The 25,412-nt window shown below is 41.5% G+C and overlaps 1 protein-coding gene across 8 annotated transcripts in view; it reads left to right on the top strand.

Annotated features, from left to right (window-relative positions):
• The window catches only part of LOC129750781 (SNF-related serine/threonine-protein kinase-like), a 140,333-nt gene that overhangs the window by 105,976 nt on the left and 8,945 nt on the right, over positions 1-25,412 (top strand). For 7 of the 8 annotated variants that reach the window (XM_055745831.1, XM_055745830.1, XM_055745825.1 and 4 more), the window contains exons 3-10: positions 5,765-6,100; positions 6,164-6,382; positions 8,235-8,410; positions 9,630-9,771; positions 9,874-10,083; positions 10,148-10,285; positions 11,831-11,945; positions 20,844-22,562. In XM_055745831.1, coding sequence (XP_055601806.1) covers positions 5,883-6,100; positions 6,164-6,382; positions 8,235-8,410; positions 9,630-9,771; positions 9,874-10,083; positions 10,148-10,285; positions 11,831-11,945; positions 20,844-22,562 — 2,937 coding nt within the window. In that variant the 5' untranslated portion in view covers positions 5,765-5,882. Of the gene's footprint in view, positions 1-5,764; positions 6,101-6,163; positions 6,383-8,234; positions 8,411-9,629; positions 9,772-9,873; positions 10,084-10,147; positions 10,286-11,830; positions 11,946-20,843; positions 22,563-22,679; positions 22,771-25,412 lie in introns of all 8 variants that reach the window. The other variant, XR_008738487.1, reaches the window with a different exon arrangement.

Here is a 25,412-nt window from a genome sequence, read left to right as displayed (position 1 = left end):
TTGCCCTCGAAAATTCAGATGTTTCCTAGGTGTTGTAGATCTCTTAAAACAATGCCTTACTTTTGGCGTAAAATTCTTTAAAATGTCTACGAATTTTCCGTGTTTTACAGAATCAATACAATTCACGATTTTCAAAGAAATTTATATGGCAAAACATCTATAATTTTGAAATCCTTCGAATGTTATTCAATTTTTCTAAAAAAAAGGTAAATACACATTTTTAGAAAAAAATGTATTTTCAAAGGTCAACGAAAACTTAACCAACTCTTTAGCTGAAAAAAGCTTATTGCTTAGAATCAGCGCCTCAAATAGAAAACAATTCTTTAATCTTGACTCTTCATTAAGGGTAAATTTTGTAAACCTGTGTTACCAATTGAATTTAGAATAAAATTTTGAAATTTAAATACGATTCATTTTCTTTCATATTAAAAAATTGTAAAATGTCTTTTCTATGGTACAGAAAGTATTTATCTGGGTATGTTGAAACTGGAAAAAAGATTAAAATCTTTTTCAGGAAAACCGGGGAAAACCCGGGAATTTGATTATGGACATCCGCTGGCCACCCTGTATTTTGAATTTTGAAAAAAAACGTAAAGAAGCTCAAAACAAAAACTTGGGTGGTTTTTACTCTTATTCAAATGTTCTTCAAAAGTAAAACAAATGACGGTTTAATGATGATAAGATAGTGGAATAAGAGTGTTTTTGTATGCCCCCATAATGTTTGTTAAATGCCTCCATCCTCAAATAACAGGTTAAATAGAATAAATATATGATTTTTTATCATTAAAACTTAAAATCTTAGCTCTAACTAACACTCTAAGAAAGAATTGAAGATCTAAAAACATATTTGATAAACTTTTCTTTTTGGATGAACTGCCTCCGAATATGGCAACCCTAACTTTTGTTATCTATATATATAAAAATGAATTTCTGTCTGTCTGTCTGTCTGTCTGTCTGTCTGTCTGTCTGTCTGTTCCCTATAGAGTCGGAAACTACTGAACCGATTTGCGTGAAACTTAGTAGGTGGGGGTATTGGAGGCAGGGGAAGGTTCCTATTATAGTTTGAGACCCCTCCCTTTCTCATGAAGGGAGGGAGGGGCCTCCCAAGCAGAAGTCAATTTTTCGCATAAATCGAGAACGCATCAAGTAAATGGTATCAAATTTGGCATGGGGTGATATTTGGGAACAAGAAATATTTCTATGAATATTAGGTACCCCTCCCTCCTCTCAATGGGGTGATAGGAAGGGGGGAGGGGGGCTACCTTACAATTGATCATACAACTCGAAAACTAATCAAGATATTGGAACCAAATTTGGCATGGGAAGGTATTTGGATACGAAAAATAATTCAATGGTTATTCGAGACCCCTCCCTCTTTCCAGAAGAAAGGGGGGGGCCTTTTTCATAATTTTTTACATAACTCAAAAACTAATAAAGCAAATGGAACCAAATTTAGCATGGAAGGGTATTTGGATACGAAAAATATTTCTATGATTATTTGAGACCCCTCCCTCTATCCGTAGGGAGATATGAAGGGGGGAGGGGCCTCTTTTATAATTTTTCACATAACTCAAAAACTAATTAAGCTAATGGAACCAAATTTGGCATGGGCGGGTATTTGGGAACGTGACATGTTCTAATGATTGTCTGAGACCCCTTCCTTCTTCCAGCGGGGAGTAAGGAAAAAGGAAGGGGAGTTTCATACAATTTTTACTACATAACTCGAGAACTACAACCGCAAATGGAACCAAATTTGGCGTGGAACGATATTTGAGTACAAGAAATGCTTCTATGAATATTTGGTATCCCTCACTCCTTCAAAGAAGTGGATGAAAAGGAGGGGAGAGGTCTTCCTTTCAATTTTCAGTTTAATTGGAGAGCTGATCGAGAAAATTGAACCATATTTGGCATGTGAGGGTATTTGGAGACGAATGTTTTTATAATAAATCGAAGCCCCACCTTTTCTCAGCGGAAAGATATAAAGGGGGAAAAAGGGGCTTCCATACAAATTTTATTTCATAACTTGAAAATAAATCGTGCAAATGATACCAAATTTGGCATCATAAAATATTTGAATACGAAAAATATGTTTAGGAATATTAAGTTTTCACCCTTCCATTCAATGGGCAGAACGGAAGGGGGGATGGTACTTCCTTTCAAGTTTATGCATAACCCAATAAATTACAACGCAAATGAAACCAAATTTGGCATGGGATGGCATTTTAATACTAGAAATTTTTTTATGTTGAAACGATTCCTTTCTTGCAGTAGGAGGATAGAATTGAGAATAAAGGAAGGGAAGAGGAATGCATTTAATTTTTTTTAAATCCGAAAAATGGACAAAACTTTACATAAAAATTCATTTTGGTATGATTCTATGATAATCTGACACACCATCCTCCTTTCAGTGAGTAGGTACATAGGAGGAGGGAGGTGAACCCAATACAATTTTGTAAGCATAAGTTCACAATTTATGCTAACGAAGCCAACCAATGGAAACAAATATGGCATGGAAAGGTACTTGGTTACGAGATATGTTTCTACGATTGTTATAGACTCTTACGCTTCACAGTGTTGAGAGGGGAAGAAAGTAGAAGGCTCCATATAAATTTTGATGCAAAGCTCAAAAACTTATCAACCAATGGAACTATATATGATATAAGAGGATTTTGGGGAACAAAAAAAATGGGTATGATTATTAAAGATCCCGTCCTCCATTCACCAGGGGGTGAAAGGGAGGACAGGGGGGCTCTCTTATCAGTTTTTAGAACATATCAAGCAAAACCAACCAGATTTCATAAATTAGATTGTTTGCGTAAGATTAATTTGAGACCCTCCTTTTTCAGGGCGAAGCTTGAAGAAACAGATTAAAATTATCATATTTTTAACACAAATGCACAGATCAAGATTCAGAAAATTTGTTTAAGTCATCTTTGTATTGCAATTCGAAACTCCAGCTGTAGTTCTCATTTTAAAGCGGTTGCTTATTAATTTTGTTGTTATTTGATTTAAAATAATGCCAACAAAACAATAAAAATTTAAAAAGTTTCTGAAAATAACATTTGTTTTTGAAAGGTGTAGCAAAGCACACCGGGTCAGCTAGTATTCCATAAAATTATAAAAAAACATAGTTTTTAGAAAACTTCAGCTTTGTCGTATGAAAGTTATTAGTTTCTAGCATTTTCAATGAAATCAAACGAAAATATTGCCTGAAAATCAGAAATTTTGCCAAAACATAAATAGGCGCATCAATGGTTGATGGTTCGGCGTTTAAGACAACAGTTATAATAAAATCAAAACTGAAGGAGATTTCAACATAAAAATTACTTCAATGTATAGAAAACAGTTGCCTTGTGATGTGTAGGGGAGATAAGGGCATAATGGCCTTTAGGAAAACGTTTATTTAACCATAGAGAACAGCTATAATATGTGAATTCATTGTTTCGTGTTCAGACACTCAAATAGTGAATTACCTAATTGGATGAAACTTGAAAAAGTAGATAAAAACGTTTAAAAATGCATTTTAAAATTTTTTGCCGAAAGCTAGAAACCAGTCACTGTAGGGGCATAATGAGAACCCCCTTGAGGCAGTATAAGCACCATTAATCAAGGCAAGGTGAGCGTTTTCTGCCGACGAGCTTCTTCAGCACAAAAACAACATATTTGACTTTTTATCATTCCACTTCTTTTTTCAAGTAATTGCACCATTCCAAATCCAATTAACATAGAGTTTGTAGGATCTATGGAAGTTTTATTCAGGGATAATGGTCGCATTTGGTTGCTCCCATCTTTCTATATTCAACCATTCATTGTGTCAATAGTTGTTTATCTCCGAAACATCCAGGCAAGACTTGTCAACGAAAAGTTTCTGGCTAGGAACCTGCCAGATGCCCGCTACAGAATTCGTTTTGCTGTCCTTTACGTTATTTTTCAAAATATCTTATCGCTATAGGTTCCAATATTTTGCGCACGATTTGACCACCATAATTTGATTAGTTTTACAGCGGGCAGCTTTTATATCTTGTAGAAATAAAGTCAGGCATGTTTATTATTCAACTAGATGAACTCAAAATATGTAATATTCTCGCTACCTTCATGGAATCAATCACCTTCATTCCATGAATAGTCAAAATTAGAATGAATTTGCTCACTGCTAGATTCTCTAGGACTTCTTAAACAATTTACCATATGAACTTTGGTCGAATAGTTGATTTCTAGCTGTTTTTGGGCCTCCAACTGGGACTTTCCTGATTTTTTTACGATCCTGCCCAGAAAGTTTTTTCAATGACCTTCTGTATTGGACGGTATCTCAAAGACCACTTGACAGAACGCCTTAAAAAATTCACATATGTTAACATTACACTAGCTTCACTAGCTTTACTGAAAAATTTTATCAATTTTTATTCATGCATGCAGAAGTTATTAACAAAACAAAGTGTTGCATTTTTTCGAATACAGTCCTTAGTACAGAGAAATATAATTAGACAAGGGTTCAAGCGAAAAAAAAAGAAAATTTAAAAAAAATATCACAACACTCAAAATTGATAGGTTTGGCAAGAGCTTGCAAATGCTTTTTCCAAATACGGTAATGTCATCTATTTGAATCCACGTGTTTACGATCGTTTTTAAAATTATTTCTTGTGAAAAAAACGAAACATAAAAGACTCAACAAGAAAGTTTTCAATGTTGATCATGATCCAAGTTGAGCCTTTGAAATCAGGCTTCGGGATTGAGAGATGGGCTCCAGTTTAGTATTAGAATCCGGCATTAAGATCCAGAGTATGAATAAAGGTCCACAATTGTGATCCAGGATTATGATCAGGATTCTCGTTCGGGATCAGGATGCAGTACATGATAAGGTACTCAGTATTTGAGATCAGCATCAAGAATTCGGAACTGGGATCACTATCTACGATCAGAATCAACAATAAGATAGTGAGTTCAAGTTACAAGATCAGGCTCTGGATCAGGACCCAATATCATCAATAATGTCATCGTAAGAACTGGCCAGTATGTGTTAAGCATTAATAAAAAAACGAACACATCTGTCAAGGTTATAATGGTAAGCATTTTACAAATGCTAAAATCACCAGCCCACAGGAAGAGTACTATGTATGCCGTGACCGGGTTTCGATCTCATGACTACTTGCTTAGAAGGCTTGAATGCTATCCTCTTAGTGTCAGAAATCAGGATCAGAACGAACACAAGATCAGTTTCCAGGATCCTGGATCAGGAAAATATGCCGTTAAAACCTGTTCGAGCGCACTTCACTAGGGGCAATTAGTAGGTTATTATTATGTGAAAAAAGTCTATTTACACGATGTCCAAATAGTTCTCATATTTGGTAGATATAAACAATACGTACAAAATAAAATTAAAATTGCAATTTTTCGGCTTTGCCACGAAATCTTTATGAACGTAGTTCATCTGAAGCTCATCAAAGTTGCTGAGGAGGGAGTTTTTGAGAACATGCTTAAAATCTTATAGCACATGGATTTAAACCACAAAACCACACAAAGAAAAATTTTATTAAGGAATCGTGAAAACATATTAACGTCACGTTGAATCATACTCATTCAAATGCCATTGTTGAAGATGGAATTTAAAACTAAATGCAAATACCTATTCAGATATATTTTGAAGCTCTAACATAAAAAATGTAAGGATATGAAAATTTGTTTGTGAGAGTGATCCGAATGCACTGAAGCAAAAATCCTCCATTACAATAATTCTTATTTTCCATTTCTTTTACTTTGATTTCAGGATAACCAATGGATCAACATAGAAAATAAGGACATCACCTAAACAGTGGTGATCGCGCCAACCGCAACAGTTTTATCTTGATAGGTCCTAACAGTCCTATCCAAAAGCAACCACAGCCATGCAGCGCAACTTTGGGCTGTCCCCGGCAAGCCGGGCCGGAGTGTACGACGGGAAGATAGCTGGCCTATACGACCTGGAGGAAACGCTCGGTTCCGGCCACTTTGCCGTGGTCAAGCTGGCCCGGCACGTATTCACCGGCGAAAAGGTCGCCGTCAAGGTGATCGAGAAGACCAAACTGGACGAGATTTCCCGAGCGCATCTTTTCCAGGAAGTGCGGTAAGAGTTATTGGGTTTAATGATAAACAAAAATGGTATCTGAATTTGTGTATTTCTCTACAGATGTATGAAACTGGTTCAGCATCCGCATGTGGTGCGACTATACGAGGTGATCGATACCCAGACCAAGCTTTACCTGATTCTGGAATTGGGCGACGGTGGCGATCTCTATGACTATATCATGCGACACGACAAGGGTCTGTCGGAGAATCTGGCCCAGGAGTACTTCCGACAAATTGTCAGGGCCATCTCTTACTGCCATCAGTTACATGTTGTGCACAGGTTTGTTAAATTTGTAATTTTCTGGTCAACAAGAAGTTTTAATTTGTTTTTATGCTACGACCGGATGTTTTTCATTAAATATTTTTGGCTTTTTCGGTCTTTTTAGTATATCAAACAACTTTGTTTTGAAATACCCGACGTTTCGACCAGTTTTGGTGGTCTTTTTCAAGGGAACTAGAAATTTATTATAGATTTACAAATTTGTTACGGAGCGTTGTTAATTAATAAATTATGTAGTGTGTAACTCACTTATCAGTCTGTTGTTCTTGTCAGTGTCGTTTTTATCCAACGGTTAGGAGTCCAGAATTTGCTGCTCGTCTGTGGTAGACAACATGTTATTTTAGTACAATAGATTAATTTTAACTATCTTACATTTTTGCACGGATAAAAAGTAATAAATTTCATCCGTTTTTCTACGGTCCCACTGCACATCAACGTTAGAATTTAAAATGGTGTCTGAGATGTGTGGGACGTGTGGGTATAATCATATGTTGAATTTTCTGGTTCGGATCTTAGGTGTGGAAATGATTGGTTGTGTACAGTGTGTGGGCTAAGTGTGTTTGTACTATTTCTATTGCTGTTTTTTGTTTTGGTGTGTGTTTTAACTGAGTGTAGAATTCCTGCGTATGTAGCACTAAGTCTGGCGGTGTCGGTTCTAAAGTTTACGGCATTCTCGGTGTTGGTTATATGGCACATCTCCAATACTCGAAGGCTTGATTTGTATTGGGCACGATCGATGATTCTCGCTCTGATGTGGTCAAACCTGTGTGTTGTTGAGATGATATGGTCTGTCATAGCTGTTGTCTCTCCGAGTTTTTTCTTTATGTCCGTGGTGTCTGTGGTTCCATTGGCGAGTACTCTCTCATATTTGTTTACATCGGATTTGTGTCCGTACAATCTTTTTGTAAGAGTGTTCGTACTCATTCCAATGTAAACAACTTCGTGACTGCGAAGTTGTTTACATTGGAATGAGTACGAACACTCTTACAAAAAGATTGTACGGACACAAATCCGATGTAAACAAATATGAGAGAGTACTCGCCAATGGAACCACAGACACCACGGACATAAAGAAAAAACTCGGAGAGACAACAGCTATGACAGACCATATCATCTCAACAACACACAGGTTTGACCACATCAGAGCGAGAATCATCGATCGTGCCCAATACAAATCAAGCCTTCGAGTATTGGAGATGTGCCATATAACCAACACCGAGAATGCCGTAAACTTTAGAACCGACACCGCCAGACTTAGTGCTACATACGCAGGAATTCTACACTCAGTTAAAACACACACCAAAACAAAAAACAGCAATAGAAATAGTACAAACACACTTAGCCCACACACTGTACACAACCAATCATTTCCACACCTAAGATCCGAACCAGAAAATTCAACATATGATTATACCCACACGTCCCACACATCTCAGACACCATTTTAAATTCTAACGTTGATGTGCAGTGGGACCGTAGAAAAACGGATGAAATTTATTACTTTTTATCCGTGCAAAAATGTAAGATAGTTAAAATTAATCTATTGTACTAAAATAACATGTTGTCTACCACAGACGAGCAGCAAATTCTGGACTCCTAACCGTTGGATAAAAACGACACTGACAAGAACAACAGACTGATAAGTGAGTTACACACTACATAATTTATTAATTAACAACGCTCCGTAACAAATTTGTAAATCTATAATAAATTTCTAGTTCCCTTGAAAAAGACCACCAAAACTGGTCGAAACGTCGGGTATTTCAAAACAAAGTTGTTTGATATACTAAAAAGACCGAAAAAGCCAAAAATATTTAAAGAAGTTTTAATGTGTCTTTTGTGTCAATTTCAGGGACCTCAAACCAGAAAATGTAGTATTTTTCGAGAAGTTAGGTGTAGTGAAGCTAACAGACTTCGGCTTTAGCAATAAGTTCTGTCCGGGCCAAAAGCTGGAAACCTCCTGTGGCAGTTTAGCGTATTCGGCACCGGAAATTCTGTTGGGTGATTCGTACGACGCACCGGCAGTTGGTAGGTTTCTCTTTCTTTTCTAATTCTTCGCTATCATTAGAACGGACTGACTGATTGACTGTCTGACTAAGGAACTGACTGGCTGACTGACTAAAGAACTGACTGACTAACTAAGGAACTGACTGAGTGACTGACTAAAGAACGGAGTGATTGACTAAGGAACTAATTAACTGACTAAGTACCTGACTGACTGATTGAAGAACTGACTAACTGACTAGGAAACTGATTGACTGACAAAATGATTGACTGCCTGAGGAACTGACTGACTGACTAAGGAACTGATTCACTGACTAAGAAAATTACTGACTGCCTAAGGAACTGGCTGACAGACTCAGAAGCTGACTAAGAAATTGATCGACTGACTAAGGAACTGACGGATTGACTGAGGAACTGACTGACTGACTAAGGAACTGACTGACGGACTAAGAAAATGACTGACAGACTCAGAAGCTACTACGAAACTGACTGACTTACTAAGGAACTGACTGACTGACTGAGAAACTGACTGACTTACTAAGGAACTGACTGACTGGCTAACGAACTGATTGACAGACCAAGGAACTGACTGACTGACTAAGAAACTGATTGACTGACTAAGGAACTGAATGACAGACTATGGAACTAACTGACAGACTTAGGAACTGACTGACTAAGAAACTGATTGACTGACTGACCAAGAACTGGTTTTCTCACTAGGAAACTGATTGACTGACTAAGGAACTGACTGACAGACAATTGAACTAACTGACAGACGTAGGAACTAACTGACTGACTAAGAAATTTATTGACTGACTAAGGAACTGACTGACTGACTAAGGAACTGATTGACTGACTAAGAAAATGACTGACTGACTAAGGAACTGATTGACTGACTAAAAAAATTACTGACTGACTAAGGAGCTGACTGACAGACTCAGAAGCTGACTAAGAAACTGATCGACTGACTAAGGAACTGACTGACTGACTGACTAAGGAACTGATTTTCTAACTAAGAAAGTGACTGACAGACTCAGAAACTGACTGAATGACTACGAAGTTGACTGACAGACAAAAGAACTGACTGACTGACTGAGAAACTGACTGACTGACTGACTAAGGAACTGACAGACTGGTCATTAAAAACCTGTAAAATTCCTGAATTATATTATTTGTTTTTCTAATTTTTTTTTGAAAAAAAAAGAATCAACATGTGCCCACTAATATTCCACTATTCTTCCAGACGTTTGGTCCCTGGGGGTGATTCTCTACATGCTGGTGTGTGGCCACCCCCCGTTCCAGGAGGCTAACGACTCCGAAACGCTCACCATGATTATGGACTGCAAGTACACGATGCCGGATCACGTGTCCGAGGGCTGCCGACAGTAAGTGTACAATTTAATCCCTCGCTCGTGGGTCACGTTCCGGTGATTCCAAGCGCACGTGTTCTGAACTTTCGATTTCTACGTGTTATTTCTGTCCAACAGACTAATCGCTGCCATGCTGGTACGGGAACCGGAAAAGCGCTACACCTTGCAGCAGATTGCCGAGGACCCGTGGCTGATGGAGGGAGCCATCGAGGACACGCCCGAATATCTGCCCCTGGTCAGCCGGGAGCAGGTCAGCGAGGAGGACCACACCCTGATCATCCAGAAGATGATCAACGGCAAGATTGCTACCAAAGAGGAAATCTTAGAGTAGGCTCAAACCTAAACTATATTTTTTTAAATGTAAAACTCACATCGGAATTCTTTCTTGTAGGGCTCTAGATCGAAATGAGTACAATCACATAACGGCCACCTACTTTTTGCTGGCCGAACGGAAGCTGCGGGCTCATCGGCAAGAGGAAGCCCAGAAGCGGAAACCGGAACTTACACTTCCGGTATCGAGCGCGGCAAGGTATGCTTCCTTTATTCGATATTTATTATTCGTCGTGTGTTGATTGCTTGGTTGCTTAATGCTTGGTACTCTTTCGAAAGCCACTTTGATTTGCTTTTTTTGGTAGTAACAATTTTTAATTTTGCATAGTTTTGATTTTAAGATTTTAAATTCATTAACCCTGTTCATCTCAACCAGAAGAATCATTTCCCAATTAAGGAAGGACAGATTTATGGATGCTCCAAGAATTTTCTCAGAAACTTAATGCATGCAAAAAGCTTTTGTTAATTTTTTTTTCTATTATCATACAAAAAGATTGAGATCATTTTCCAAATGTGTCCGAATGTGTTTGGGCTTATTAATATTTGTATGCATGGTTTGTATTCAATTTTTAAGTCAAGATTATGATTCTCGAATCAATCATTTTAATAATTCTTAATATATTTCAAAAAATCCTACATAGAACAAATTTGAAAAAACAATCAATGATTCTACTTAAGGTTTGTGTTGCTAACATTTTAATTTTTCTCTGTCATAAGGGTAAACTTTTAAACCATCAAATTCTAAAATTTTAACGTAAGGACATACTCAAGAAGTTGATCTAACTATTTATTTGTTGTCGTGGATCTAAAGTTTACAGGATTGAAATATTGTTCTCCAACATTTTTCAAAAAAATTGTGCCCAATTGACAAGTAGAGATATTGATTTGGCTAGGTCCTGTTAATCCGACTATATTCCCTGTAAATAAAAATCGCTACTGACACTCATGCCGAATAGTTCAGAACTTTTTCTAGAGTCTGTCAACATTCAACAGTCCAAAATATTTGCTAGCATTAAACTTCAGTCTTACTCAAATGTTTTTTCTGACAATTTCCAGGAATCATATTTTCAAGACCTCTAATCGATAATCGGCTACCGAGACTGTCAAGTGTTGACCTTTTTGTTATTAACTCCTTCTCCGTTACATGTAATTTTGTCTCCTCTTTTTCTGTAACATCGACTGCACCGTGCACTGGCACCTGATCACCATTTCAAATGATGCAAATCTTTTGCAGGAACCTCGCAATTCTGGGCAAGCACTGCAAACTACTACCGATCAAAACAACCACCACATCCACTTAACTTCTACCAAAAAACTACCACCAACGCCCAACCACTACTAGTACTACTAATGATGGGTTATGCTGCGCTCTAGTGAAATGCGCATACGTTTGGTTTTCTTACTTCTTAGGGAAAGCTCTAGTTTTTTTTTTTCAAAATTTAGTTTTATCTCATCATTTGCCAATTTGAAATGCATGTTTTCAATTTGAAAATTGGTTGATTGGGTTTCCACAAGTTTTCGTAGCACTTAGATAGAACTATAAGAATAATAACACCTAGACTGTGCTGTAAGTATAGATTGATAAAACAACCACAAAACTGCATGGAAACGTGTTGTAATAAATGTACGTAGAAGAATTGAAACGAGTTTTTTATTGCCATCCCTAGTATGAAAAGTTTGGAATGATTCTAATTTACCATATCTTTTTTCTCTTTGTTATGAACTGATTACATATTTTCTAAAGACTGCAAGACTTCCGGAAGGATTCCGAAGACGACCTTAAAGGAGACAGTCTTTTACCGCCCAAACTAGGAATGCTTCTAAGCGTTCCTAGAACACCGGGAACCGAAACTGGACAGGTAAGTTTTTATTCAAAGTAGTAGTATATTTTATTCAAATCAACTTTCTTCATCCCAATATCATCATCGTTTCATCAGCAAGGACAAATTTCAACCTCAAAATGAACAGTTGGCATGGTCAAAGTTGTGTATCGATGTTTTTAGTGACGTTTATAACAATTCCTAATTTGTAAAAGAAGGTTGCTTGAGTTCGACACATCATCACAAGCTGAAATGTAGAAGCGATACCCGATCATAAATTTCTCTAAATCAAATTTGATCCAGAAATGGAGAAGCGAATCTCGGTCCTTACCTTCGAACTACAACGTCATTCATCTAAATTCATATAGCGCACATGTCAGCAGATTGTTATATTCTTCTCAATAGCTATATAGTAAGGCAATCTTTTTAAGCGAAGCTCAGGGTTGCTAGCGAACCGGGAAAACCGGGAAAAACTTTGGAATTTCATCACGTCACCGGGAAACCGGGAAAAAACCGGGAATTTCAGCTCCTCACCGGGAAAATTGACATTTTTGAAATTTTTTCACGAAGTTTCAAAAATTTTTTTTGGATTATTTCAAAATTTAATAGTATTTTTGAGAGACTCGATATAGATTCATCTCATAATCGCTTATTTTCGTTCATTAGCAAAATAAGCGTTTATGTTATCACTAATTGCGGAGAAATATGAGTTATTTCGTTTTTTCGCTATTAATTTAACAATGAAACTATTATCGACAAAACTAAACACAAAACTGTACTTCTTTCCTTTCTTAAAGAGGTTTCTAACTTAACCAGGTTCTCTTTTATAGAGGGTCAGCAACATACAAATGAATTAAAGTAATCTAGGAATTCAACTATTCAATATGTATTTGATAAAAATCCACCTGACACCAGTTGACGCCTCAGTTCGAAGTTTTCTGAGTAAGTTTCAATATGGTACAAAAGTGTTATTTTCTCTATCTTCCTTGGTCTAGTCAGGAAAATGACTTTAGCTTATAGAGGTATTACACTCTCACTTGAAGAGGTTTAATAAAATTATTTTATGCAAAAAGCAAATAATTTGGCAGTGTGAGACGTTTTTAAGTAGAGTTACACCTCTTTTTCATCAGAAAAAAATATTGGTTTTTCAATGTTGTTGTTGTTCTGTATTTCGTTTTAATTGGTCTGAAGAAGGAAGCATTACATCGCAAGTGTAAAGTTTTTAATTCATTCTACGTTAAGCTGTTGCTTAAAGTTTCCGAAATCTAAGGTCTTAACCATGATAAAAATTAATATCTTACACTCAAACAATTAAACCTCAGCCCAGTTTTATACATGGTTTCTATATTTTCACGAATCTTTAGTTCAAATGACTATTAGGTACTACAATTATTCATAGTTTAGTTAAAAAACATTTTTTTTTAAAACATGTCTTTGGATTTGTACAAAACAAATTTAACTGGAAATAGAAAATAACTAAATATTTTCCGGCAATCTGATGATTTTAAGTTTTGTAAGACAAATCCCGATTCAAGTTGATTTTATAGTATGTTTCAATGTATTGTTAACATATGTATTTCTATAAAATTTATACTTTTTTTCTAGAATTTCATAGAAATTCTAGAAAATTTATGTTGGCTGAAAGGTACTTACATTATAGTTTCAAGATCAATTGAACCGGACTTTTTTTTTGCAAAATTGTTGAAATTATGGAGCAAAACAACGAATAGATACCCAGTTCGTTAGATTTGTTTTAAAAAAAAATCATAAAAGCCTTTAAATTTGAAACGAAAAGATTATGTGTTACAAGACGCCGAAGTGTTTGCCATGATTTCTAATCGGTTAACAAGTTTTGGGATACAATTATTATACATTTTAAGCCATTTATATTGATATTTTTTATTCGCCGAGTATAAAAAATATCGGAAAAGTCATCATTTATAACCGGGAAAAAACCTGGGAAAAACCGGGAAAAACTTTGGAATTTCAAAACGAAAAATCGCTAGCAACCCTGGAAGCTGTTTTTTCAGTCCCTCGGCAAATTCGCTTTCGAGAACAATCTGGTTCAGCTTTCGTTGGCCTTCAGGTTCTTGTTCTGGCCCTCTTGTGTTTGCTGATTTAGCACGATTGATGGCATTTTTCTCAGGCTTATCCAAGGAAATGTATACGTAATACTCTAGAGTAAACTTCTGACAAGAGACCCAGCAAACGTACTTCGGGCCCGAGGAAAGCCTCCCAGTAAAAGACGTACTAGCTGCGATAGACATTGATTACATGTTCGAAACATACCTTTTTCTAAAAGCTTTTGATCTTCGTCTATAATTCTTTTCATTTTCATATTTCCCTGTCTATTTACTGTTCTCTATAAAAAGTGATGATCTAGACCTAAGCAAACAATTGTAAACATACAAAACGATTTTGGCTCCTTAAACCCTCAAAGTATGAGCCGTTTCAAATAAAGAAAGCACGAAAAAAAACAATCAAACATTTTTGTAGCATTTGTGACATGTATGGCGGTCTTAATAAGTATGCAGGAGAGCGCAAGATTTTTCTCTCAAAGCATTTAAATCGTTGTGAGCGACAAAATTTTCCGGTTCTCTCATTCGTCAATTTACTCTCACGAACACAACCGATTTTCAGCCATCTGGTTGCACTGAGAGAACAACACGTTGAATTTCTCACTTAAAGCCTGCACCCAAAATTCAGCCTCTGTGCCAATGGCGTGTAGTCAATTTCATAGCATCATTGGTACAAGAAGATAACGCGACCGGCACTGATTCGATTTGCGCCCACCGGCATTAACCTCCCAGCGCAACCGAAATGCGTATGTCTGAATGAAACAAAATAAAAACGTTTTCGCGTCCCTCCCCATCGCATCACAAGCCGAAGAAGGATGGAAATAATTACCGGCCATCACCAGGCAGCCAGCGAACCGAGCACTGTGCGTGTGAATGTAGCAACAGCAAAAACAAAAACATCCTTCTAATTCAATCCACCAGCAAACACGGCTAAGCTGTGCGTGTGTATGTAGCAAAAGCAACAACAAAAACATTCCTTCAATTCATCGGCAAACAACACCGGCCAAGCTGCCCGGCTTTAGCAGCTGTGTATATGTAGCGTGTGTATGTAATAGCAGGCAGTAAGCAAAGCACAGTTCTCATTCAATGGGTTTCCCGTTCCTTCACTCCCGTTCCCTTTCCCGTTTCCATCATAAGACAAAGGAATGCATTGAAAGGAGGCCAAACGCCGGGAAGCCACTGTCGTGCGTTTCTTTTGTGATTGATCGGTGGCAGCATGCCTATGACAAATATCCCTCATCCTGCATGAAGCTCAAATAGTACACTGGTTAAGATGTTAGACTGGCAAGACGATTTGAATGGTGAAATGAGTTCGAATCTCCCCACGGCGCTGTGGTTATTAATTTTATTTTCTTGTTTCTGGGATGGATTATCCAATAGGAACGAAATCTCATAAAATGTTTTTCTTGTTTCGCTTGAATGTAGTGGTCATGCATCTTATTGGTTGGGAGCCGAGTCCTTATGCCAGTTACGGTTTTTCAAACATACCGTCTTCGGCACAGTGCACATTTCAGGGCATTATCGGCACAGAGATTTGCTAAATAGGCATTGGATTTTTGCAACCTCTTCTATGGGTGTGCTCGGGAGATAAAACTCAACTAAATCGTTTCAAAATTTACAAACATTGCGGACCTTCCTTCAAATTCGATTTAAATCGACTTTAAACGTCAGTTCATACGATCGTTTCGTTATTTAGTTGGTATTGCGAATCTACCTACCTACCTAAGGGTCCAGCGCCGATTGACCGGCGCATAGGGCTGAGATAAAAGATCTCCACTGCTGGCGATCCGGAGCCAGCGTCTTCACTTGCTGCCAGCCAAGGTTCTCGTCAACTGTGCGGATTTCAGCGGCTAGACTTCGCCGCCACGAGCTTTTGGGCCTGCCTCTTCTTCGATGCCCATCTGGATTCCAGTCAAGCGCCTCTCTGCAAATCTCGTTTTCATCTCTTCGCAGCGTGTGCCCAATCCATCTCCACTTACGTTCCCGAATCTCGATTTCTAGCGCCTTTTGATGACACCGGCGATGAAGTTCAACGTTTGAGATCCAGTTGCCAGGCCACCAAGCGCGGATGATGTTCCGCGGGCACCGATTCACAAAAACTTGCAGTTTTCGCGTCGTCACCGCATATGTGCACCAAGTCTCACACCCGTACAGCAATACGGATTTGACGTTTGAGTTGAAGATTCGGATCTTAGTTCGTAGAGAGATCTGGCGTGACCGCCAGATGTTTCGGAGACTCGCAAACGCAAATCGGGCTTTTCTGATCCGGGTTTCGATGTCCTTCTTGGTACCACCATCAGGCGTAATCTGGCTACCAAGATACTGGAAGCACTCCACTGTCTCAACCTGTTGTCCAGCTACCACGAAATTGGAACGATTTTCTGTATTGATTTCCATCGACTTGGTCTTTCCGACATTGATTTTGAGACCTGCTGCCTTGGAGCTTTCGGTGAGGTCGTCGAGTTTGCTCTGCATGTCTTGTTGTGTTTGGGCGAGCAAAACAATATCGTCTGCCAGGTCAAGGTCGTTCAGTTGCTCCATGGTTGAAGGATTCCACGGCAATCCTCGGTTTGGTCTACAGTCAATCGATCCAGTCAAGATCTCATCCATTACGATGAGAAAAAGCAGCGGTGACAAAATACATCCTTGTCTCACTCCAGCAGTTACCGGGATTGGTTCGGACAAGACACCGTCGTGTAAGACCTTGCACGAAAATGCCTCGTACTGTGCTTCGATGAGATGGACTAGTTTCTCTGGGACCCCTCGTCGTCTAAGAGCAGCCCAGATGTTTTCGTGGTTCAGTCGGTCAAATGCTTTTTCGAAATCAACGAACACCAGCAGAAGAGAGTCCTGGAATTCGTTGATTTGTTCCAGTATTATTCGTAGCGTTGTGATGTGGTCCACACATGATCGTCCGGATCGGAATCCAGCTTGTTGCCGTCGGAGTGTAGCGTCGATTTTCTCCTGGATCCTGTTCAGGATCACTTTGCAGAGTACTTTAAGGGTTGTACAGATCAAAGTTATGCCACGCCAGTTACCGCACTCTGTTAGGTCTCCTTTCTTTGGGACCTTTACGAGGATACCCTGCATCCAGTCGGCCGGGAATGTTGCAGTATCCCAAATGTCAGCGAAAAGACGGTGCAACATTTGTGCTGACAAGGCAGGGTCGGCTTTGAGCATTTCAGCAGGAATGCAATCGATTCCAGGCGCTTTGTTGGATTTCATGTCCTTGATTGCCGCTTCTATTTCAGCCAGCGTGGGCGCTTCCGAGTTGACGCCATTAATGCGACTTACTGTGGGCGCCTCGAGCTGCGGGTTCTGTTGGCCATTGCTATTTGTAACTCGGAAAAGTTGATCAAAATGCTCAGTCCAACGCTTGAGCTGATCTGTTCGATCTGTCAGCAGCTGACCTGCTCGGTTTTTCAGCGGCATTCTTGCATTAGTCCTTGCACCACTAAGGCGGCGAGAAATATCATATAATAATCGGATATCTCCAATGGCGGCGGCTCTTTCTCCCTCTTCGGCTAGGGAGTTTGTCCAGGCTCTCTTGTCTCGTCTACAAGCTCGTTTAACTGCCTTTTCCAGCTCCGCATATCGTAAGCTGGCGGCTGCTTTGGCTGACCCGGTACATGCCTGCTCAATTCCGACTTTCGCCTTTCTCCGATCATCGATCATCCTCCAGGTTTCATCCGACATCCATTCACTTCGTCTTCCACAAACTTTACCGAGAGTACCATGGCTCGTCGTGATAAAGGCATTCTTGATTCCACACCACTGTTCTTCGACTGTTCCGTCTGTCGGCAGTTCCGAGGCTCGGGATTCTAGCTGTTCAACGTATGCCCTTTTCACCTCTGGATTCTCCAACCGGCGGACGTCGTATCGACACCCGACTTTCTCCTCGCGCCGTTGGACACGCGCAACCCTCAGTCGTATCTCGCCAAGGACGAGGTGATGGTCGGATGCAATGTCTGCGCTTCGTTTGTTGCGGACATCAAGAAGGCTCCTTCTCCATTTTCGACTGATGCAGATGTGGTCAATTTGATTTTCTGTTCGGCCATCTCGGGATACCCAAGTGACCTTATGTGCTGGTCGATGGGGGAAGAGCGATCCACCGATCACCATGTTGTTGTTGCCACAAAATTCTACAAACAGCTCTCCGTTTTCGCTCATCTGTCCTAGACCATGGCGCCCCATGATGCGCTCAAAGTCCTGATTATCGGAGCCAATCTTTGCGTTGAAGTCGCCTAAGTGGATTTGAATGTCACCCTTCGGAATTCTCTCAACCACGCTGTTCAATTGACTGTAAAACTGCTCTTTCTCCTGCAAATCGGCAACGTCAGTTGGCGCATAACACTGGACCATTGTAAGGTTTCTAACCCGTGTTCTGAATCTGGCTACGATTATTCTTTCGTTTATCGGTTCCCATCTTATGAGGGCCGCATGGGCCTGCGGGCTTAACAGGAAACCAACTCCTCGTTCCCGAGTAGCATGTTCTCCTCGTATGCCAGAGTAAAGCAGTACTTGCCCGGACTGTGTCTTGTGTTCTCCAGTGTTAGGCCAACGGACTTCGCTCAGTCCCAATATCTCTAGCTTGAGGCGGCTAGCTTCTCTAGCAAGTTGAGCCAGCTTTCCTGGCTGGGCAAGGGTCAAAACATTCCAAGTTCCAATTCTAGTCCGTGTTTTCATGCTAAAAGTCGTTGCCAAAGTTCCAATTCGGTTATTTCTTCTCTCAGTTTCTGTAACAATATAAGGTATCAGGAGCAGTAGGTTGTTAGCCTAAAGTCCCTATCCTGCGATGGGGCTGCCATCTTGGACTTAGCTGGCGGGAGCTGCATTTCATAAATTCAGCCGCTTGCTGCAAGACAGACGCTGTTTGAGCCGCCCCTGACCTGGAGAACAGACGCTCGGTTGTTGTTGCACGCCGCCCCTGACCTGGGGAACAGACGCGTGCGGCCACCTTCTCAGTCTGCATGCGACCAAAGCATCCACCGGGGTTGGCTACCCGATCTCCGCTTAGGTTACTCGCACCCCAGCCGGCACCGCGGGGAGGTAGAGATAGGAGTTGTGAATAAGAGGTGATATGACCACTATGGGGTCTCGTGTTGCACATTATCCACCGTTTACCAGCGAATCGCAGTATATATATTATTAACGATTTGTGCTATTATTTATAATACGATCACCCAAAATTCAGCCTCTGTGCCAATGGCGTGTAGTCAATTTCATAGCATCATTGGTACAAGAAGATAACGCGACCGGCACTGATTCGATTTGCACCCACCGGCATTAACCTCCCAGCGCAACCGGATTGCGTATGTCTGAATGAAACAAAATAAAAACGTTTTCGCGTCCCTCCCCATCGCATCACAAGCCGAAGAAGGATGGAAATAAATACCGGCCAACACCAGGCAGCCAGCGAACCGAGCACTGTGCGTGTGAATGTAGCAAAAGCAACAACAAAAACATCCTTCTAATTCAATCAACCGACAAACACGGCTAAGCTGTGCGTGTGTATGTAGCAAAAGCAACAACAAAAACATTCCTTCAATTCACCGGCAAACAACACCGGCCAAGCTGCCCGGCTTTAGCAGCTGTGCATATGTAGCGTGTGTATGTAATAGCAAGCAGTAAGCAAAGCACAGTTCTCATTCAATGGGTTTCCCGTTCCTTCACTCCCGTTCCCTTTCCCGTTTCCATCTTAAGACAAAGGAATGCATTGAAAGGAGGCCAAACGCCGGGAAGCCGCCGTTGTGCGTTTTTTTTTTGTGATTAATCGGTAACAGGAAGCCTATGACAAATATACCTCGTCCTGCATGAAGCTCGAATAGTACACTGGTTAGAATGTCGGACTGGCAAGACGATACGATTGGTGATTTGAGTTCGATTCTCACTACAGCGCTGTGGTTTTAATTTTTATTTTCTTGCTTCTGGGATGAATTATCTAATAGGAAGGAAATCCCATAAAATGTTTTTCTTGTTTCGCTTGAATGTAGTGGTCATCATTTTGGTTGGGAGCCGAGTCCTTATGCCAGTTACGGTTTTGCAAACATACCGTCTTCGGCACAGTGCACATTTCAGCGCATTATCGGCACAGAGATTTGCTAAATAGGCATTGGATTTTTGCAACCTCTTCTATGGGTGATATTATGTTTGTAGGAAACAGACAATATCATATATTTTCTTCAAGCTAGTGGAATGATCTCTTTTCATATAATCGAGGTCTCCACTTCAGCCATCCAGTTGTTCCAAAGAGTTTCATAGCGCGTTCTTCTCAGTAGTTAGTTTGAGTTCATCGACCGTGAGTGGAAATATAGACGTGATACTCGATTGTAAACTCCTAATAGGAAACATGTTAACACATTTGTTGACTTTGAAGAGGTGATCGAGTTGGAAAGATAACTGAATTTTACATTACGATTTTACGAAATCTTATTTAAGATCAGCTCGTAACACCAGTATCTTACATTATGTTGACTTATACTGAGGAATATTTCTGTGACTTTATCACGAGAATTTATAAGCGATATTCGAGAAACCCTTAGAGCAAACTATAATTTGCTATCGTCAAGCTACTAAAAGTAATTTAACGGATCCTAGGTCCCGGCTCAGCTATTTCAAAGAATTCGATTGCGTTTTTCATATCTCTCTTTTTGGTGGAAATATACGCGATACTCGATAGTTATTTTCGATCATAAGAAAATTACATAGAATAATTTAATGGAGACATTATTAAAAAAATTCATTTATCCCATGTGTCATCCTCATTCTAGTAATTCTTTCACAACATTTTTCTGGGAATTTACCATTTTGTGTCATTCTTCCCTATTTTTCACCACTCTATTCTTCATTTTCATTGTAGACCGGTCGAAATCGCAAGTGCAGCATCGTACAGGAGGAGGAGGACGACGAGGATGATGGTGCCGCCCACGAGGAACTATCGGCACAGCTGAACCGCCGTGGTTCCCGATCCGAGGGTCGGATCAACGTCACGGTCCAGGATAGGATAGCCGAATCGGAGCGGCTCAAGCTGGAGGCCAAAAAACAGCTGGCCGAAGCCAAAGAGAAGGAACTGAGTGAGCAGCTGGCACTGGAAAAGATTGCCAAGGAAAACAAGGGATCACTGTTCGGTGGGCTGGGCAATGTGACGCTGATCACGAGTGAGAACAGCAGTACCAAAGATAGGCTGGGCATTGCGGGAGGAGGTTTGCAACGGAAGGTTCCGGAAATCAAACGAACCGGAATGGATTTTAGCAAAAAGTCTTCTATACTGAAACCGAGTTTAGCAAAAATGGGTGAGGGGAACTTGAGAACTGGTTCGTTTGATAAATGTATTGCTAGCATCAGGGATGTTGAGCACGTAACAACTAAAATTATTACCGACAGTTCGACGATAACGATTCCTTTGCCAAGCTTGAACGTTGTCACAACTTCTACTATACCCAAGTATAAAACGATGCCATCGCCCACCAGAGCCAATACCATCTTGAACGCCACCACCAACTGCTTGAATGAGATTTTCGAAGAAGGAACCGATGTAGGGAGTTCTGATAGCACTTCTACCACGCCTCGACCTGTAGTCCGGAATCAGTTCAATGCGAGGGCGCAGAGTCAAGGCAGTGGAAATGGAAGCGTCGTTCATCGGAGGACAAAGTTCAACAAATCTCGGACGGCATCCTGCAGCAGTTCCGATGCGTCTGATGACGATTCGGAAAACCGGAAGAAGCGTGCGCATAAGATCGTTGACTCTACCGTAAAGCCACAAACTCAACGACGAGATTCGCACGACGATTCCAGTGATTCTCAGGATCCGGGTAATTCGGCAGCTCCCTCCGGCGGTCAAACCGCTGGTTACATGGCGGCAACAGTCATGATGACCAGCGCCAGTAGTAGCAGCAATGATAACAGTAGCCAACCGTCGTCTTCGGACAAACGTTCCTCGGGCGGGGGCAATCGGCAGAAAACCTCCCAGCAGGTTGACTTCCGGAGGCACCGGGGACGGAGGAGACCTGTCGAAACTCGGCTCCGTGAGAGTCAATCGCTTAATCGAATTACGGAAGTGCAGGAGTCGGAGATATCACACTCAGCTGCCGCAGCGGCAGCAGCAGCAGCGGCCGCGACCGCAGGTGCCATATCAACTTCAATCGTGCCAAACGAGATTGCCGTTGCCAAGGACAATCTCAACACCACTGACCAACCGGAAGAAGCTTCCAACGTAGAGGACGGTGCTAGTAGTAGTAATCCTCCTGTGGAGGAACCGACGCCAACCGATGCCACGGCTAATGCCAGCGGCAATAGCAATACAAATAACCCAGCAATCAGCAATCCAACCAAACCGAAAGGGTTCAGCGCCCGGATATTCCATCCTTTCAAGAAGCAGCATCACCACAACCAGCAGCAGCAACAACAATCGTCGAACAGCTCAACCCCGGCTGGGGACGTTCCTTCATCAACGGGAGCAGCTGCTCCGCAAGGGGACGATATCGAGATCGTTGTGGAACTCACCAAGGCGCTGAACGCTTCCGAAAGCAGCAACACCAAGAGTACCAAGAAAATCAAAATTCTTGGGCGGTACTTCCAGGTGAGTTTGGATTTTTTCCTTATTTTGATTTTAATTGTAAAAAAGTATTAATTAAATTAAGTTTTTAAATTGAATCAATACAACGAAACACTTATCTAAAATGGAATTATGTTTCAGGAACATAATTTACAACAAATAGGAAAGACCAATTGATACTCGTGTCAATCATGTAAAAACGCGTTGAAAAATATTATAAATACAATCTACTGTAAGTAGATGGATATAAAGACTCTCTCTTTTGTGTTTCTTTATTAATGTTGAAATTCAAGTTGTGGTGTCTCTAAATTTTTAGTAGTTTTCAAAATTTACTCCCCAGTCCTGGATGAAGCTCTGGCTCTCGGGCCAACCCTCGAGAAATTTCGTATCTCATATTTCAGTGTTTCCTTCATAAAGTCTGATCCTTTCTTTCGAAAGTTTGTACCATAAAATATGTAGCATAATCCCCAATTCTTTTTATATCTCGTACCATTTGTAACTAAACCCAGTAGAAGTGGCTAGACATTTTGACAGTACTTCAAAGCGTAGATCATAAGTCCCCTTTCGTGTACATAACTCAACCGTTTACCACCTTTCACATGTGAACTTGGAATATACCAGATGTTGATGACCTGTAAATAATTAGTTTCTATACTTCGAAAAATTAAACTTCTAATCGAGTAGATATTGTTGTAGCAGCACTTTGGGCAGTGGAAAGAAGAGACTTCTTATGGTTGGAGGTAGATCTTTGAATACTTTATTTTTTATCTTAAGTGTTGAGACAAATCTCAACACTTCTCCTCAACATACACATCCGCAGTCTCCTTACTGCCTTCGGCGGCTCCTCTGAATATGCGGCTGCTCCTCTTCAAAACACGCACCGTACCCGACGCTCTCGCCCCTGTTGCAACTCGACGACCTTACTTCTGGCTTCCGACTCAACGATCTGCCAGTGGCTCCAGCCCGTCGATCTTCCATGATTCCTGGCTCGACGACCTCTAACTGGCCTCCAGGTACGACGACCTTCCAATTGGCTTCTGGTCTCGACTCCCTTGCTGCGGCTCGAAGCTTTCTCCTTCGCCTCGACGCCTTTCCTGAGGCCTGCGTCTCCTAGTGGTTTCAGCCCAAAGACCTTCATTTGGCTTTCCGGTCCGACCTTCCATGTCACCGGCTTGGCGACCTTCCGTAGTACCCTGCTCGTAAGTCCACCAGTGACTCCTGGTTCGACGACGACGTTCCATGATACTGGCCCGTCAACCTTCCATGGCTTTCGGTACGACGACCTACCAGTGATTCTGGCTCGATGACTGCTTCGTTGTCAAGCGACCTTCAATGGCACCGGTCCGACGACCTCCCAGTGGATCCGGTCTGACGACTTTGTTGGATCCGGCTCGACCTCTTATTTTGACCAGACGCCTTACTAATGGCTCGACGACCTTCCGCTGGCTCTCGACTCGCTGACCTTCCAAGGATCCGACCAAACAACCTTCAATGGCACCTGTCCGACATCCTGGCCACCTGGCTTCCCGGTCCGATGATCTTCCAGTTGGGTCCTGGTCCGACAACCTCCCACGGTCTCCGGCTCGCCGACCTTCCAGTGGCCCCGGCTCAACGACCTCCATACGACTCTGCACCGATGACCTTCCAGTAGCTCTGGTTCCTGCCTCGATGACCTTCCAATGGTTCCTGGTTCGTTGTCCTTCCGGGCTTCGGCTCGTTGTCCTTCTTTGGGCGCTGGCTCTTTTGTCACTTTTGATTCCTAGCGATTCTTCTTTTCCTCCTTTCCACTTGTGCTGGGCCCATAACCTGTTGTGGGAAGCACTTTGGGCAGTGGAAAGGTGAGACACGATCGGAGTCGTCGATGTCCTCGTGAGTGGTTTTGGAACCGCCAACAAGAGTAGATTCATTGAGGTTCTCTTTGAGTTTGATTAGCTGTTCCAAAAGTTGTGAAACTTGGGCTTCCAGTTGACGGATCCGCTCGTCTTCTAGGGTTTCAGCTTGACCTCGTTTGGTGGCTTCCTTTTGGTGCTGTAATCGGCTTCTGTAAACCTTGGCGGCCTCCCCTTGGGAAATTCCCAAGTCGACCTTAAGGCGAACGATGGCTTGCTCCGTGAAGATGGGGCAGTTCCGGTTTATTGAAGAGTGGGTGGACGAAGCAGGAAGAATTGGGTTGATGATTAATACGTCCAAGACGAAGTACATGCTGGCCTGCAGATCCGAGACCGACCGAACCCGCTTGTCCAGTAATAACAAGGTCACAATCGACGGCGACGAGCTGGAGATAGTCGAAGACTTTGTCTATCTCGGCTCTCTGGTGACCGCAGACAATGATACCAGCCGTGAGATCCGGAGGCGAATTATCAGCGGAAGTCGTGCCTACTATGGACTCCACAAGCAACTGCGGTCGAGAAGACTTAGCCCTCGCACGAAGTGTAACCTGTATATGACGCTCATTAGACCGGTTGTTCTCTACGGGCACGAGACATGGATATTGCTCGAGGAGGACCTGCGTACACTCGGAGTATTCGAGCGACGAGTGTTAAGAACCATCTTTGGCGGCGTACAGGAGATCGGAGTGTGGAGGCGAAGGATGAACCACGAGCTCGCGCGACTCTACGGCGAACCCAGTATCCAGAAGGTGGTGAAGGCTGGCCGGATACGCTGGGCGGGACATTCTGCGAGAATGCCGGACGACTGTCCAGCAAAACAGGTGTTCGCTACGAATCCGGTAGGAACAAGACGAGCGGGGGCGCAACGAGCGAGGTGGTTAGACCAAGTGGAGTGTGATCTGGCGAACGTGGGGTGCACGAGAAATTGGAGAACGGTTGCCATGGACCGATAGAATTTTAGGAATTATGTTCGTCAAGTTATGTC

Source organism: Uranotaenia lowii, chromosome 3 (genome assembly GCF_029784155.1).
Source record: "Uranotaenia lowii strain MFRU-FL chromosome 3, ASM2978415v1, whole genome shotgun sequence".
NCBI lineage: Eukaryota > Metazoa > Arthropoda > Insecta > Diptera > Culicidae > Uranotaenia > Uranotaenia lowii.
The sequence above is the reverse complement of the archived record's forward strand: the minus strand, read 5'-3'. Positions and strand labels throughout refer to the sequence as shown.